The 14,478-nt window shown below is 46.8% G+C and overlaps 1 protein-coding gene across 9 annotated transcripts in view; it reads right to left on the reverse strand.

The window, feature by feature from the left end:
- Positions 1–14,478, reverse strand: part of CCDC136 (coiled-coil domain containing 136) — a 32,276-nt gene that overhangs the window by 9,391 nt on the left and 8,407 nt on the right. For 4 of the 9 annotated variants that reach the window (XM_039472743.2, XM_039472744.2, XM_039472746.2 and 1 more), the window contains exons 5-14: positions 12,014–12,337; positions 8,048–8,159; positions 7,215–7,383; positions 6,831–6,971; positions 6,338–6,496; positions 5,870–6,040; positions 5,194–5,379; positions 3,105–3,299; positions 2,059–2,286; positions 105–611 (exon numbers count right to left, since the gene is read on the reverse strand). In XM_039472743.2, coding sequence (XP_039328677.1) covers positions 105–611; positions 2,059–2,286; positions 3,105–3,299; positions 5,194–5,379; positions 5,870–6,040; positions 6,338–6,496; positions 6,831–6,971; positions 7,215–7,383; positions 8,048–8,159; positions 12,014–12,337 — 2,192 coding nt within the window. The remainder of the gene's footprint in view (positions 1–104; positions 612–2,058; positions 2,287–3,104; positions 3,300–5,193; positions 5,380–5,869; positions 6,041–6,337; positions 6,497–6,830; positions 6,972–7,214; positions 7,384–8,047; positions 8,160–12,013; positions 12,338–14,478) is intronic. The other 5 variants (XM_039472745.2, XM_074379096.1, XM_039472747.2 and 2 more) reach the window with 5 other exon arrangements.

Raw genomic sequence — 14,478 nt, forward strand, 5'->3', positions numbered from 1 at the left:
CTGACCCCATTCCCACACTTCTTGTCCCTTCCCCTGGCGATGTATCTCTTAAAAAGACAAGAGTCCATCGTCCTCTGCCTGACCTGTCACCTGGCAACTGTTACCTCCATGTCTTCAGGCTCAGCAGGTTCATCTTCAGTGCAGCTGCTGACAAAACTCTTGTGAAAGGTGTCAGAGCTACTGGTGCTGCCGTAACTCTTCTCATAGGTAATGCTGCTGTTGGTGGTGGTACAATAACTCTTTTCATAGGTCTCACTGGCACTGGTGCTGCTGTCATAGCTCTTGAGGAGGCTCTCGTCGCTGGTCTGGGTGCTGGTATAACTCTTGCAATAGCTCTCATTGTCATCAATAGTGCTATCGCGACAGTTCTCATTGCTGGGGGACATGCTGCTACCATAGCTCTTCCTGTAGGACTCAAGGCTCATTTTTATAGAAGGGGACTGGACTTGAAGCAGTTGCATTTCTTCCAGGCAGAGCTGCAAGTCTGTCTGCAGCCTCTTCCGCTCCTCTAGGAGCCTCCCTTGCTCTTGCTGCAAGAGCTCCTGCTCCGCCTGACTGGCTTCATACAGCACCTGCAGGGCCTGCATCTGTTCCATAAGCAACTTGGATTGCTGGGGGCAGGGGTGAGGAGACATTATCATTACTCTGACATTTCAGTCCTTTCAGCTGCACCTTTCCTGGTGCAGGTGTCTGAGAGCACATCTTAGTGAATGGCACGCCTACATTTCAGCCTCACACCAGCCTGTCTTTTTGACTTAGCCTACAGGTAACTGGCATGTGTCAGTTTCTTACTCATTTGGGAAAATCTCCCCAAGGCAGATACTCCATGATTTCTGGGTTCCCATTTTGGCTGGTTTCTGCACTCTGATATATCCCTGTCTCCTTGGAGCAGTGGGTTTCCAGAACACCCTGGCTCCCTACCACACCCTCATCTCAGTCAGGTATACCAGTTATCCTGGCCTTCAGGCTCAGTCCCTTCCCCTATCCCTAGTTCTAAAATCAGCCCCAGCCTTGAATGCAGCAATATGAAGAAGTGGAATCAAGATCTTACTATTAGTTCCTGTATCTCCTGCCGCAATTCTGAATCTGGCCTCTGGGCATGTTTCCCAGGCTGTCTAGGCCTGGCTTCTTGGCTGCTGATGTCCAGGATGAGATCTGATCAGTTAAGGAAATATTTTATACCTGGTTCCCAGCTCTGTGTTACCCAGGCCTCCAGCCTGGACATCTGATGCCCCTGGAATATGATCCAGCCTCACGGCGTTGACTTTTGCTACTCCCTGTTCTCCTAGTTCGGCTAAGATTTGAATGAATAGATTCAGCCTAAACCGAAACTGTCTACCTGCCCTTCCTTGCCCACACTGAGACCTCAGAACAACTTGATCCCCCAACCCCGAATAGAATTGTATGGTGATCTCCACCTGTGCCACCTCATCTTCATGACCCCTTGTTGGTACTTGAGAGGCATCGATTTTCTGGTCTAACCCCTGTGATCTTGCTCTGTTATTGCCACTAAAGTTCCAATAAAGATACTGTGGTCACTACTAAGAACCTCATATGCTAGGAATTCTTCTCTTGGAAATGAAAGGGACCAAATTTGCCTCATATAGAACACCAAACGTGATAAGATTTTGATAACTGAGAAGTGTACTTTTCCACTCAAAAAAAAAAAAAAGATGACATGTTTAGAGTCAGTCCAAAGGAATCCAAACAAACACCAAACTGATATTATACATCTTACTGGGAATGAGTCAAATGGCCAGATTACAGACTTTGGGTCATCCCAGCTCTGCCCTGAGTGCTCACAGTGCTTCAGCTAAGCACTGTGAATATAAATGGGATAAAAGATAATGGCATCTAGGTGAGGTCTTTTGGCCGTATCTAAAAGCCACCTCTTAATAGAGCCTGTGAGTGGTCAGAGCTGGTGAAGGGTAGGGCTTTAGCCTTATCCTTACCCCTGACCAAATAGCCTTCCCAACTCTGACCCTTTGGCTGTGCCCAGTCTCCCTGCCATGCTGTTGTGCTCAGGAGAACTGTCGCCCTACCTCTTACTATGGTTACCTTGTTTCGATCACATTTTGAGGACTTAGCCAATTTGGAATCATCTGGATTCTCCAACACTTCCTGGAAATGAGATTCTTTGAAACGTCGCAGCTCTTCGTGTAGCTCTAATTGTTCTTTCAATACACAGTCTTGGTTCCGTATCAGCTTCTTCTGTTCCTCCTGCATGCCTTGGTAGAGCAGCTGCAGTTCGCACAGGTCTTCCAACTTGGTGAGTAGCTCCTGACTCTGAGGCGAAGTAGAAGGAAGGAGGCAAGGGATCGTGGTGGTTACCACAAGGAAGTCTGATGCCTCCCTGGTGCCTCATTCCTGTTGTGAACAATTCCCTGAAGAATCTCTGGGTTGGCTTCACAGAGCCCATCTGGGGACAGGAGGGCTTTCTATGGAGGCCTGCTAAAAGTAGTAATAATCTCTTACGTTGGGATTTATCTTGTAGTTTACAAAGTGCTTTCAGGTGCATTTTCTCCAGATGGACTAAATAGCTAAATATAAACTGCTGCACAGATTCCAGAGTATAAAAAGGTATTTTAAGATTTGAAGCACTTGGCCGGGCGTGGTGGCTCAAGCCTGTCATCCCAGCACTTTGGGAGGCCGAGGCGGTTGGGTCACGAGGTCAAGAAATCGAGACCATCCTGGTCAACATGGTGAAACCCCGTCTCTACTAAAAATACTAAAAATTAGCTGGGCATGGCGGCGCGTGCCTGTAATCCCAGCTGCTCAGGAGGCTGAGGCAGGAGAATTGCCTGAACCCAGGAGGCGGAGGCTGCGGTGAGCCGAGGTCGCGCCATTGCACTCCAGCCTGGGTAACAAGAGCGAAACTCCGCCTCAAAAAAAAAAAAAAAAAAAAAAAGATTTGAAGCACTTATAAGAAAACTCTAATTGGTTCTATCGAGCTTTTTGGTTTAGGGAGAGTGGTGAGAAAGTAAGGAGTGGTTGGTAAGGAGATGAAAAAGTTCAATCCCCATCCTTTTATGTTTCCCTAGTCACACAGGGAAGCTTCTCAGAGCAGCTTCCCCACAGTAAGCAGCCGCCTCTGGTGGAGTTACCTTGAGTAAGAGGCCACTCTTGGGCAGTGGCAGTGTGAGCCTGTGCAGCTCTTCCTGCAGCTGGCCCTGCTCCTCCTGCATCCTCCTCTGATCCTCCAGGAGCTCACACTGCTCCATCTGCAGCTGCCCCATCTCCTTCTGGCTGGCCTTGTACTTTTCCTGCAATTCTGTCAGTCTGGACAGCAGTGTGTCACACTGTGGGCGAGGGCAGGTGTGGAGCAGGTGGTTACTCTGTAAGGTAAGCTTCCTGGGTGGCTAGCAGAGCACTTCTGTGCTCTCCTGCCTCTTGTGATTCTCTCCCTGTGCAGTCACGTTGGATGGGTCACCCCAAGCCACGTCGCACCCTGGCTGTTTAGATGCCAACTGGGGAGCCCCAGCAGGCTACTCTTTCAGAGCAGGTTGTTTTAGACTGGTAGCTGGCCATGCTCTAAACTTCTACCATTCCCTTCTGGGGGCAGTGTGATAGGGCTTGCTATCGATGACCCTTCCTCCTCATTTCCCCATTTCTCTTCTCCGGCCCTTTCCTGTGGTGTGTATATCATATTTCCCTCCTACCGGGAACTCTAGCGCCTGTTATTCTCATTAACCCTAGTTTTTTGTTTTTTTTTTTAATATAATTACAATCCTTACTAATAGGGACTTAATTTTACCAATTTTTGCTTTCCTAATTCCTTAAATCTTTAGAAAAGTGTGAGCTATTGCTCAATTTGGGTTGAGAAGACTAAATCATCCCAAATCATCCCATTTCCAAAAACCCAAATCTTCCAATATCAGACAGATCTCAATGCTGTTTTATGGCTAGAGAAAAAGCAGGTGCTGTCTGCCAGCATGCGTCTCCTTTCCCATCGTTTCTTCCATTAGGGGAAGAGGTGATGAGCAAGTCATGGATCCCCTGGGCTCCTAAATTGAGTAGAAGTGGAGAAAGGAGGAAACACGAGCCTGGATATAAAAAGGCAAAGAGACTGTTAAGGTGGCCCAAATAACCTTCCCAATCCTCTGTCTCCTGTAGGCCTTTCCCCAGGGACAGGAACTACTGAGTTTTCTGGCAGAACGTGACCAGCTCCACCATCTTTAGAGACTTTTGGGTCTCTTCTCCAACGGGCTTCAACACCTTTCTCTTTCCCATAAGTAATCAGGAACTGAAAGTGCTCAACAGGATAAATGATAACGGCTTGCACTTTATACACTATGGAAAAGAAAAAATGAATAAGGCCTTTTTTAAAATCACTATCAGAATTGATTACTAAAAGGAAGTGAGATGAGAGTAGTATTCTCTTCCATGTAAAGAGGGCACAATTCAACCTTCAGGAATTTAATTACTGGCAGGGCTCGGTGGCTCATGCCTGTAATCCCAGCACCTTGGGAGGCCGAGGCAGGTGGATAACCTGAGGTCAGGAGTTCAAGACCAGCCTGACCAACATGGCAAAACCCTGTCTCAACTAAAAATACAAAAATTAGCCAGGTGTGGTGGCGTGTGCCTGTAGTCCCAGCTACTCGGGAGGCTGAGACAGGAGAATTGCTTGAACCCAGGAGGCAGAGGTTGCAGTGAGCTGAGATCATGCCACTGCACTTCAGCCTGGGTGACAGGGTGAGACTCCATCTCAAAAAAAAAAAAAAAAAAGAAAAAGAGAATTTAACTACTTTGAAGTCACAGAATAAATCCTGGAAGAGCTTATGTCCTTCTTTTGCCCAATCAGCACTCTGGGCACAAGACCATACCCCCTTTTAAAAGCATTTGCAATCTGCGCCAGAAAACTAGCCCCTCTCTCTAGTTGTGTATATGTTCTTCTCCACGAATGACTAGATATCACTACAGTTCTAAGACCGCTGTATAAATATCTGTATCTGTGTAAAACCTTCAGATGTTCAGACTGGGATCCAAATATACTGATCCTACTAAGCTGTGGCTCTGGCTCAAAGTCAAGGTCAGGGCAAACTGTTTTGAAGTCAGCAGCATGTGGCCCTGCCTCTACTTCCTGCCTAGGAAGCCCATCAAGCCCTTCAGTTGGGTGCCTCCACCTTTTGCCTCTGTACCTCCTCTGTCTGGAGCAAGTGCCCAGGAGCTGTCACCTCTCGGAATGACAATTACCTTATTAGCACACTTTCCTTTGTCCTCTGGAATGGGCTGGGAGGCCTTGAGCTCTTTCAGCTCCAGCCGGCAGAGCAGGAGGTCCTGCTCCAGCTGGTCATACATGTGCTTCTGCCGCTCCAGCTCGTCCTTGCTTGCCTGGTACAGCTGCTTCATCTCCTGAAGCTGGGCATGGGTCTCTGTGTTCTGGGCAGGGGAGGCAGGCCTGGCCATCACCCCAGGCACTGCTGCTGCTGGGCTTTCTCCTCCCAGGCAGGGACTAAGGGGACCCATCTTCCCTTATCCTACTCAGCCACAATTTCATCTCAGCCAAGGATAGATACCCAAGATGGACCCGTCCCTAACAGGCTTGAAATACAAATCTTCCCAGTATAGCCTCTCAAGTTAAATAAATACATATAAAAATAATTTAAAAAGAAACACAGGCCTTCTGGGGCTTCCTTTTTTGGGAGGTGGGGAGGGAAAAGGACTTCCTTTTTATATGCCGATTTTCTGATTTAAAATCAAAGGAAGCTGAGAGCCTTGTGACTCCCTGAGGCCACCTTTCTCCCAAGTACCTCTTTGGCCCCCTCACGGCCAGCTCCTCCACACTTGTACCATTCCCTCTCCTCTGCGCCCTCCCCCTCACACAAGATGCCACCTGGCTACATCCTCCCTCACCTGGAGCTTCTTTTACCTTCTCGTTGCTCTCTCTGAAGGAGGCTGCCATATCCCTGAGATGCTGCAGCTCTGCCTCATGGCACTGCAGCTCCTCCTGCAGCTGCTGCTGCCGTTCCAGCAGCTTTTCCTTCTCACATGTGACATTCTGGTGCTGGAGCTGCAGCTTCTGCAGCCGGCACAGTAACTCCTATGGTAGAAGGGGCTTTGGACAGTGCCTCTGGGCTCCTTAACCCACTGGCTTTTCTGTCTGAATCACTTGAAGACACTGACAGTCTAAGATTTGCTTCTCCCTGCCCTGCCCTTCACTTCCTAATGTCCTCACCTCTAACGTAGTACTCGAGCAGGCCTGGAGTTCTTTACCTGTGGTGCTGCCTCTGTGGTTGCTGGAATTATTTTTAACTCACTACTCTTATCCACCTTCCCCAAAACCTCAGAAGGATGCTCTTAGCACCTAAGTTGTCCCCTCACCTCTGGTTGCTGTTACCTTCTCACTCTGGTTTTCTATAAGTGTGAATTTCATGACTTTGAGCTGCCGGAGCTCAGCCTGAAGTTGTAGCTGTGCCTTCAAGAGCTCATTCTGCTCATCCTGGCTAGTATCATATTTTTTCTGCAGGGCACAGAGTCTGGACTTCAGCTCCTCGTTCTGTGGTAGGGAGGATGTGAGTAGAACAGTTACTCTCAAGAAACAGCAGATCTTTCTACGGATCAGTTGGGTTCCTTTTCAGATGCAGACATCTTGAGGAGCTCCCACAGTTCTAAGGTTTGGTTTCTTCTGTGAGACGGACACTCAGTAATGACCACCATTTCTAGAATGCAGTGCTATATGACTGCTACAGTTGGTTTCCCGCAGACTGTGCCCATTGCAGGGCAAGAGTTGGCAAAGCACAGCCATGCTCACTGTGCCCACCCCCATTGAAGCAACCCCTCCATGAGGCCCTTCTGCCCCCACCCCAGATGCCTCCCCGGGCAGTGTTTACCTGGGTGACACTGTGGGAGGTCTGGAACCGAAGCACCTCATTCTGAGCACACTTGAGCTCCCTCTGCAGCCGCCTCTGCTCCTCCTCACTGACCTGGCGATGATGCTGTAGCTCTTGCAACTCACAACACAACTCTTGACACTATGTGGGAAATGGAACAGGGAGGCTTGTTTACTACAGGTACCACATGTGCTCCCAGAACAGCACATGTTCACTGTGGAAAGCCTGGCATTCTTTGACTGGAAGATTTACATCAGGCAAGCAAGACCCCAGAGTACTATCTCCCGCCACAGTGCATGCCTATGGAGATGTTTCTACCACAGGCTGAGAGAAGGTGAAAGAAAGACAATGAAAGGCTGGCCTTTCCCACCCTCTGTACCCTACCTTCTTCTTCATGTCATGCATCTGCTCTTCAGCATCCCATAGCTGCTGCCGTAACAACTGCATTTCAGGATCAGGCTCTAGGAAATCCATTTCTGAAGTCTGAGACTCTACTGACGTCATACTCCTTAGTGTTTGGGACTCCAGCCATCTCTCTGTTGCTCTTTGTGTCCTGCAATCCAGAACCCCAGAGCGATGCTGGGAGGGAGTTTTGCCTGGCATCACCAGCCGCGCATGCCTGGTCCTGATGCCTTCATTTTAAGCCAAAGATAGTAAGGGGACTTTTATTGTGATTCACTGTTCACATGAACAGAAAAAGTCTCCAGCACCTCAATCTGCAAAGGTATGTTTGGCTCTGGGAGATCCTAAGAGTGCCAGGCCATTTAGTTTTGAGGCTGGGCCTCATCAAGCCCACTCCAATCTGATAGCATTATGCCTGCCATTAGACTGAAGCAACTCTATGCAGACAATGAAAGAATCTCTTCTGATCTGCTTTAGGGCAGAGCAAACCAGATCCCAAAGCCTAAAACAGAACTGAACTTCAGAACTCACTCCCTCTAGTCTTGAGACAATTGGGTCAGATCCCCATGTCTGCTTGTACATGGTATCTGTGTCCTCTGGAAACCATGGAAAAGACTGGCTCTCCAGGAGCAGAGGAATGCTCACTGCCCTGGCATGTGCCTTCAGGGGAAAGCCTAAGGCAAGGCAGAGTCCTACAGAACCCCATAACCTCTCACTCTCTAGAGACAGCTGTACTGTACCTCTCACTCTCCAGAAAAAGTAAGGCAGAGTCCTGCAGAACCCCATAACCTCTCACTCTCCAGAGACAGCTGTACCTCTCACTCTCCAGATCTGCGAGCTGCCCCGTGAGGCTGCTGTTGCTCTCCTGCAGGGCCCGGTATTCCTCATTCAGGAAATGGTAGCGTTCCCGCAGCTGCTGAAGTTCTTCTGCAGAGGACAGGCAGAGAAAGATGAGACCCTCAGGAGGAAAGTACTGATGACCAGCCCCTAGTTTTCCTGTCTTGAAACCTGAGAGCAGAAGGCTAAAGAGCTTCTCTTTTTCTGAAGACAGAAAAGAGATACAGAGGCTTAGAAGACAGGGCCCAGGAAATTCCACAGTGCAGTGGGTCTTTCTCCTCTTCCCGATAGCTGTCCTTCTTTTCATCTGCCCTGATGATTTGCCCTGTGTGCTCATCTTCAAAGCCTCAATCAAAGCAGACTCTTGAGCTTTTAGGAATTTTTGAAGGTTTAATTAAATTTTGGGTTTACTGTATGTAAAGTTTCCATTCAACTGTTTATGATTATCTTCCAATTAGGCTTTTAGTACAAAAAGCTGAGAGATGTGAACTGTCACATGTGACTGCCAGTACCTGCCTTTCAGGCATTCTGAGTTTACTTTTACATCCTTTATTCCCACACCAAATACACTGGTCTGGATGTGGTAAAGAATTCTTGGCAGCTGCAGTGGCTCACACCTGTAATCCCAGCACTTTGGGAGGCTGAGATAGGCAGATCACTTGAAGTCAGGAGTTCGAGACCAGCCTGGCCAATATGGCAAAACCCCATCTCTACTAACTACAAAAATTAGCCAGGCATGGTGATGGGAACCTGTAGTCCCAGCTACTCAGGAGGCTGAGGTAGCAGAATCACTTGAACCTGAGAGGCAGAGGTTACAGCGAGCCAAGACCGCACCACTGCACTCCAGCCTGGGCAACAGAGTGAGATTCTGTCTCAAAAAAATTAAAAATAAAAAAAAAGAATTCTTTCTAAATGGCATTTTATCCGCTGACAGAAAAGCCCATCCTCATCCTCAAGCATTAGAAGAGATCCAGTTGACATACCCCAGCGCATGTCTCTAAGCACCAGTCACCTATACCTATACTTTTTGTTTTTTGGTTTTGTTTTGTTTTGAGATAGTCTCACTCCGTCATCCAGGCTGCAGTGCAGTGGCACAGTCATGGCTCACTGCAGCCTCAACTTGCCTGGCCTCAGGTGATCCTCCTACCTCAGCTTCCCGAGTACCTACGACTGTAGTGCACACTGCCAAGCTTGGCTAATATTTGAATTTTTCTGTAGAGATGGGGTTTTGCCATATTGCCCAGACTGGTCTCAAATTCCTCGACTCAAGTGATCTGCCTATCTTGGCCTCCCAAAGTGCTGAGAGTACAGGCAGGAGCCACCATGACTACCCACCAATACTTTTCAAGGTTGTGATGATACAAACACCTGTATCTGTTTTGTTTCTTCATGATTAAGAATTATGTTGGCTGGGTGCAGTGGCTTACACCTGTGATCCCAACATTTTGGAAGGCCAAGGTAGGAAGATAATTAGAGCCCAGGAGTTCGAGACCAGCCTGGGAAACAGAGCGAGACTCTGTGTCCAGTTGCAAAAAATTAAAAAAGAATTATGTCTCTTAGAACACTAATTCTACTGATATTTAAAGAGCACTAACTTGCTCTAAGTAGAACACACGACTTATCTTACCTGCTGGAAGATTCAACACCCTAAAAGTGACTTCTAATGTTTCCTGTTAATTCTAATCAGAATTCCTTAGAATACTACAGATTACCATAGAGGGAAGGAAGGAAACTAATCTTTAATGAAAACTAACCACGCACTAAGCATTAGACTTGATAGTTTCAGCCTCGGATTCAGTAAGTGTGCAAGTGATTTCAACATGCTTCACATTTCATTTAATTCCCACAATAGCTCTGTAAGTTTTCTTTTTTTTTTTTTGTTTTTGAGACGGAGTTTCGCTCTTGTTGCCCAGGCTGGAGTGCAATGGCGCGATCTCGGCTCACCGCAACCTCCGCCTCCTGGGTTCAGGCAATTCTCCTGCCTCAGCCTCCTGAGTAGCTGGGATTACAGGCACACGCCACCATGCCCAGCTAATTTTTTGTATTTTTAGTAGAGATGGGGTTTCACCATGTTGACCAGGTTGGTCTTGATCTCTTGACCTCGTGATCCACCCGCCTCAGCCTCCCAAAGCGCTGGGATTACAGGCTTGAGCCACCGCGCCCGGTAGTTTTCTTTTTCTTTAAATAAACTTTAAATTTTAGAATAGTTTTAGATTTACAAAAAAAATGCAAAGATAGTACAGAGTTTCCTGGGAGAGTTTCTCACCCAGTTTCCCTAATTGTTAACATCTTACATTACCATGGTATACCTGTCATGTCTAAGGAATCAAATATTGATACACTGCTGTTAACTAAACTCCGTATTTGACTTAGATTTCTTAGCATTTTCCCTAAGGACCTTTTCCTGTTTCAGGATCCCTTCTAGCCATAAGGTTTTATTGGCTGGGTACAGTGGCTCATGCCTGTAATCCCAGCTCTTAGGGAGGCAGAGGCAGGAGGACAGCTTGAGTCCAGGAGTTTGAGACCTGCCTGGGCAATATAGCGAGACCCCATTCTCCACAAAAAGGAAAAAGAAAAAAAAAGGTTTTATTAACCAATTTTGATTTCACATCCCAGATATAGAAACAGGCTCAGAGAAAGACCATAACCAGACTACCTATGTTCATCCTGCTAATTAGTGGAACTGAGATTCTAAACTCAGGTCTGTTTGACTCCAGCCCCAGCCTTCCCACTGTGCCAGCCTTCCTCTCCCAGCACCATTTAATCTAAAGGCTTTTCTGAGAGGTTTGGTACAGATGGAAAAACTTGAAGTTCTTTGATTCCTTGTTGATTGCCTCTGCTTGACCTGGCCAAATATAGGACCTCCATTATACTCGGATCATAAATCTAGCCTCAGAATAAAGGCAAACTCTCTGATGTCATGAATCCTAGCAACTAGCTGGGAGACTCACTGTCTGAAAGCAGGGCTCTAGGCTTTTAGGTATCTCATGTATCACTAGCAATAACTTTTCTTCTCTAGCTGTCTTGTGCTCTGATTTGTTGCCTCTCTAAAGCTTCTATTTTGGGGAGAGCTAAAGGAGCCTAAGAATTAGCATCCCTGTACCTGGAAGCAGGGCCAGAGACCCCCCACAAAGCAGTCCAAGCAAAGCACCATGATGCCAGGGTAGCAGGGAGAGTTTCCCAAGGTGACAGGTCCCTCTTTGCCCATCCTAGGGTTGGAAATTTTCCCAGGAAGGGGTTTCCCATAGTCAAATCAACAAAGACTCAATGACTCTGAAGAATTCCCAGGGTACTTCACCATGGTGCTATTTCTTACACCACCACGGACCAGTTATGTAACATCTGGGTAGGTTTTCCCCCCTTTATTTAAAATTTTCTTTTAGAAAGAGATAGGGTCTCCCAGGCTTGTTATGAATGCCTGGGCTCCAGTGATCCTCCCATCTTGGCCTCCTAAAGTTCTAGGATTACAGGCATGAGCCACCATGCCTGGCCCCCTTACAGTCTTGAATTCAACCTGGAGGTTTTTATTGTTTTGTTTGTTTGTGAGACAGTCTCGCTCTGTTGCCAGGCTGGAGTTCAGCGGCGTGATCTTGGCTCACTGCAACCTCCGCCTCCCGGGTTCAAGCAATTCTCCTGCCTCAGCCTCCCAAGTAGCTGGGACTACAGATGCATGCCACTATGCCCAGCTAATTTTTTGTATTAGTAGTAGAGACGGGGTTTCACCATGTTAGCCAGGATGGTCTCAATCTCCTGATCTTGTGATCCACCCGCCTCAGCCTCCCAAAGTGCTGGGATTACAGGCGTGAGCCACCACCCTCGGCCGAACCTGGAGGGTTTTTCTAGAGTTTCCCAATTTATGATCTAACACCACCTTCTACCATTTTTCTACATATTTTCTCCTTTCCTCTGCTTGACTTTACTGAAAGACTTGACTGCTCTCATACCTTGCAACCCAGAGAAATCTGAGAGACTTAAACTATTGGATGTTTCAGAGCTCTTCATTTCCATCTCTGCACGGAGGGAGGCAATCTCCATCTCGTAATCTCCCCGAATGCGTTCCATGTCTTCAAGTTCATTCTGCAGCCGGCAGAGATCCTCCTGCAGGGACGCTATGTCACTCTCATGTTCAGTTGCAGAATCCTCCGCTGCTTGCCGCAAATTCTGGATCTCAGCCTGGGCCAAATGTAGTTCCTGTTCTATTTCCTTAAGTTCACTTTCTTTCTCATGCTCTAATAGGGAAATCTCCTCCCGCAGAGAACGCAGCTCACCTGCAAAGCCCAAAGGTTGAGATGGTCAAGAGGGCAGGTGAACTAATATACAATATTCTAGAGGTATGAAATTAAAGGGAGGCTTATTTCTTGTCTGCAAAGTCCTGAAAACCTCGTCTCTACCCCATCAGAGAAGTATAGCATGCCAGATGGAATAAAAGGAGTACCTAAGACGGGAAAAAGAGAGTGAGTCTATGTAATAATTAAGGTCCAATAGAAAAGTAGATTTTGAGGCCTGGCACCAAAAGCAATCACTTGGTCTACTGTAAACAAAAAGTATTACATGATTCTAAGGAATCACCTGACAGTTAAAGACCTAACTTTATTTATAGTATTTTCTTGATGCCCCAAATCTTTCTTTTTTTTTTTTTTTTTTGAGACGGAGTCTCGCTCTTGTTACCCAGGCTGGAGTGCAATGGCGCGATCTCGGCTCACCGCAACCTCCGCCTCCTGGGGTCAGGCAATTCTCCTGCCTCAGCCTCCTGAGTAGCTGGGATTACAGGCACGTGCCACCATGCCCAGCTAATTTTTTGCACTTTTAGTAGAGACGGGGTTTCACCATGTTGACCAGGATGGTCTCGATCTCTCGACCTCGTGATCCACCGCCTCGGCCTCCCAAAGTGCTGGGATTACAGGCTTGAGCTACCGCGCCCGGCGCTATGCCCCAAATCTTTCTAAAAATTCCCTGACTCAAAAAATGTATACAAGCCAGGTGTAGTGACTCACGCCTGTAATCCCAGCACTTTGGGAGGCTGAGACAGACAGGTGGATCACCTGAAGTCAGGAGTTCGTCACCAGCCTGGCCAACATGGCAAAACCTAAAAATACAAAAATTAGCCAGGCATGGTGGTGGGCACCTATAATCCCAGCTACTCAGGAGGCTGAGGCAGGGAGAATCACTAAACCTGGGAGGTGGAGGTTGCAGTGAGCCGAGATCATGCCATTGCACTCCAGCCTGGGTGACAGAGCGAGAGACTGTCTCAAAAACAAAAAAATGTCTACACACTATTTTCAACTATTCGGCCTGAGAGCTCAGCTCAGAAATTACAGAGCCTCAGAGTTCCCATGACCTACCTGTGGTAAGTACTGGACCCAAAACAATGTGCACTTAAGAGTTCACAATTGAAATTCATATATAAGTTAACTGCATAATAACCAAACACAAAATAATAATCTAAGTGTCAGTCGACAAGGGACTGTTTAAACTGATGACAGTTAGGCTAGGTGTGGTGGCTCATGCCTATAATCCCAGCATTTTGGGAGGCCAAGTTGGGTGGATCGCTTGAGGTCAGGAGTTCAAGACCAGCCTGGCCAACATGCAGAAACCCAATCTCTACTAAAAATACAAAAAAAAAAGAAAGAAAGAAAAAAAAATTAGCCAGGCATGGTGGCGTGCTCCTGTAACCCCAGCTACTTGGGAGGCTGAGATAGGAGAATTGTTTGAACCCAGGAGGCAGAAGTTGCTGTGAGCTGAGATCATGCCACTGTACTCCAGCCTGGGCAACTCAGTCTCAAATAAATAAATAACTAAAGACATGAACAAACTGATGATAGTTAAATGAATATTGTACAGCCATTTAAAAGAAAGTATTAGACCTATGGTGAAAACAAAGACATTTCCATATTAACTAAAGAAAAAGAGCTGTAAAATATGATCCAATTTTTGCAAAAAATATTTTATGTATAGTATATAACACACAAATGGACAAACATATAGAAAAAGGCCTGGAAAGATTTATGTCCAAACCACAATGAGTAGCTATTTCTGAGGTATGGGATAATATGTGATGAGGTTTTTACTTTACATGTCAGATCTATCTGTGCTGTTTGGATTTCCAGAACAAGCCTGTATTTTCTAATTTTTCATTTACAAAATAATGGGTCAAGAGTTCTCTGTATCTATGAAGCATCTCAGAGTTTCTAGACACATGTTCCCATCTGGGATCAGAACCAAAAAGTGAAAAGTAAAAGGCACTGATACCAACAATGAATTCAGAATTTGAGGGCTAGAATTAGAGAATGAATGAGGACTGGGTTGGGAAGGTCAGGACCTTCCCATAAATCCTTTGCAAGGCACATTCTCTCATCCCCTTCCCCCAACTCCTGCTCACTCTACTCACCAAGCAGATGTCAATTTTTCT

The sequence above is a fragment of the Saimiri boliviensis genome, chromosome 10 (genome assembly GCF_048565385.1).
Source record: "Saimiri boliviensis isolate mSaiBol1 chromosome 10, mSaiBol1.pri, whole genome shotgun sequence".
Lineage (NCBI taxonomy): Eukaryota > Metazoa > Chordata > Mammalia > Primates > Cebidae > Saimiri > Saimiri boliviensis.